The sequence below is a fragment of the Caenorhabditis briggsae genome (genome assembly GCF_000004555.2).
Source record: "Caenorhabditis briggsae complete genome, chrIII, whole genome shotgun sequence".
NCBI classification, from domain to species: Eukaryota; Metazoa; Nematoda; class Chromadorea; order Rhabditida; family Rhabditidae; genus Caenorhabditis; species Caenorhabditis briggsae.
The window spans coordinates 9,214,127-9,215,394 of record NC_013490.2 but is presented as its reverse complement, the minus strand read 5'-3'; the positions used below and the strand labels follow the sequence as shown (position 1 = coordinate 9,215,394).

The 1,268-nt window shown below is 40.1% G+C and overlaps 1 protein-coding gene across 1 annotated transcript in view; it reads left to right on the top strand.

Moving 5' to 3' along the window:
• Positions 1–600: 600 nt before the first annotated feature.
• Positions 601–1,268, top strand: part of CBG09969 — a gene marked incomplete at both ends in the record, with an annotated part of 2,559 nt that continues 1,891 nt past the window's right edge. Inside the window, 3 exons of the mRNA XM_045244227.1 lie at positions 601–616; positions 667–1,059; positions 1,104–1,237. Of these exons, the coding sequence (XP_045094163.1) occupies positions 601–616; positions 667–1,059; positions 1,104–1,237 (543 nt within the window). The remainder of the gene's footprint in view (positions 617–666; positions 1,060–1,103; positions 1,238–1,268) is intronic.

Sequence of the window (1,268 nt, the reverse complement as noted above, 5' to 3'; positions counted from 1 at the left end):
CCTTCGTCGGAATCGGTTCCTCGGAGACAACCCCTTCCTCGGAATCGGTGGAGTCTCAACAATTCACGATTGACGAGCTAAACTAATCCTGGAACTTTGTAATTCTCTCATACTCGTAGGATAGAAAACTTCTCAACCTGCCATACAGCGGAAGTCTTTCCTTATCAGATGCCTTTGTAAGATAGCACGTTTTGTTTTCTCCGGGACGAGCTATCGACCAGCGGAGATCGCTTTCCGATTATGTTAAAATGTAAATTATTAATAGAAGGCGCTGGACCTTTTTTAACGGAGGGGGTCTAACACGACAACTGAATTGAATTTACATGTAACTCATAAATAGTTTCCATTTGTTCTCGTAGTTTCAGATAGATAAGGACCAGAAAAAAAGGATTCTCCATGAGACGAAGCAAAGAGGAGAACATGTTTTCTCATCACTTGTTTGGTTGTGCATGAGTCATCCTTTTGATTTGCTCTCTTCTTCTCTTCTCTCTCACGATCCGATTTCTATTCCTTCCGAATGAATCTTCAGCATCCTAATTTCGTAAATCAATTTCTGAATTTAAAAAGTTACAGCTCTACTACACACTTGCTCACAATAGAATGGTTGATCGACTTGGTATGGCATTACTGTAATTTAAAAATAATCTCTGAAGTTAATTATTTTAGTTAACAGTGAAGTCAATGCCCGGCGAATGGCTAATGTGGAGCAATGTTTCGGTAAAATGGGAGAGCCGTTAGCACAGTTCGGGCGTGTGCTTGTTGGAGAAGGAGTTCTTGTGAAGATGTGCAGAAAGAAGCCGAAACAACGTCAGTTTTTTCTCTTCAACGATATTCTGGTTTATGGAAACATCGTGATATCGAAAAAGAGATACAATAAACAAAGGATTCTTCGTTTGGAAGGTGTACAAGTAGAAGATCTCGAAGACGATGGAGCCCAAAAATATGGATGGATTATCAAAACTCCAGCCAAGTCGTTTGCCGTTTATGCAGCAACAGAAACTGAAAAACGGGAATGGATGTTACATATTGAGAGATGCGTTTCCGATATTCTGGAAAGAGGTTAATTGGAAATAAAAAATTCTAAAATTTCGGAAATATTTCAGGGATTAAACAAGCGGCTACAGCTCATGCAGCGGTGTGGATTCCTGATGGAGAAGCAACAAAATGTATGGTATGTGGAAAGACACAATTCAACCTTGTTCAAAGACGACACCATTGTCGAAACTGCGGTCGCGTTGTATGTGGTTCATGCTCTTCTAAATCTTTCC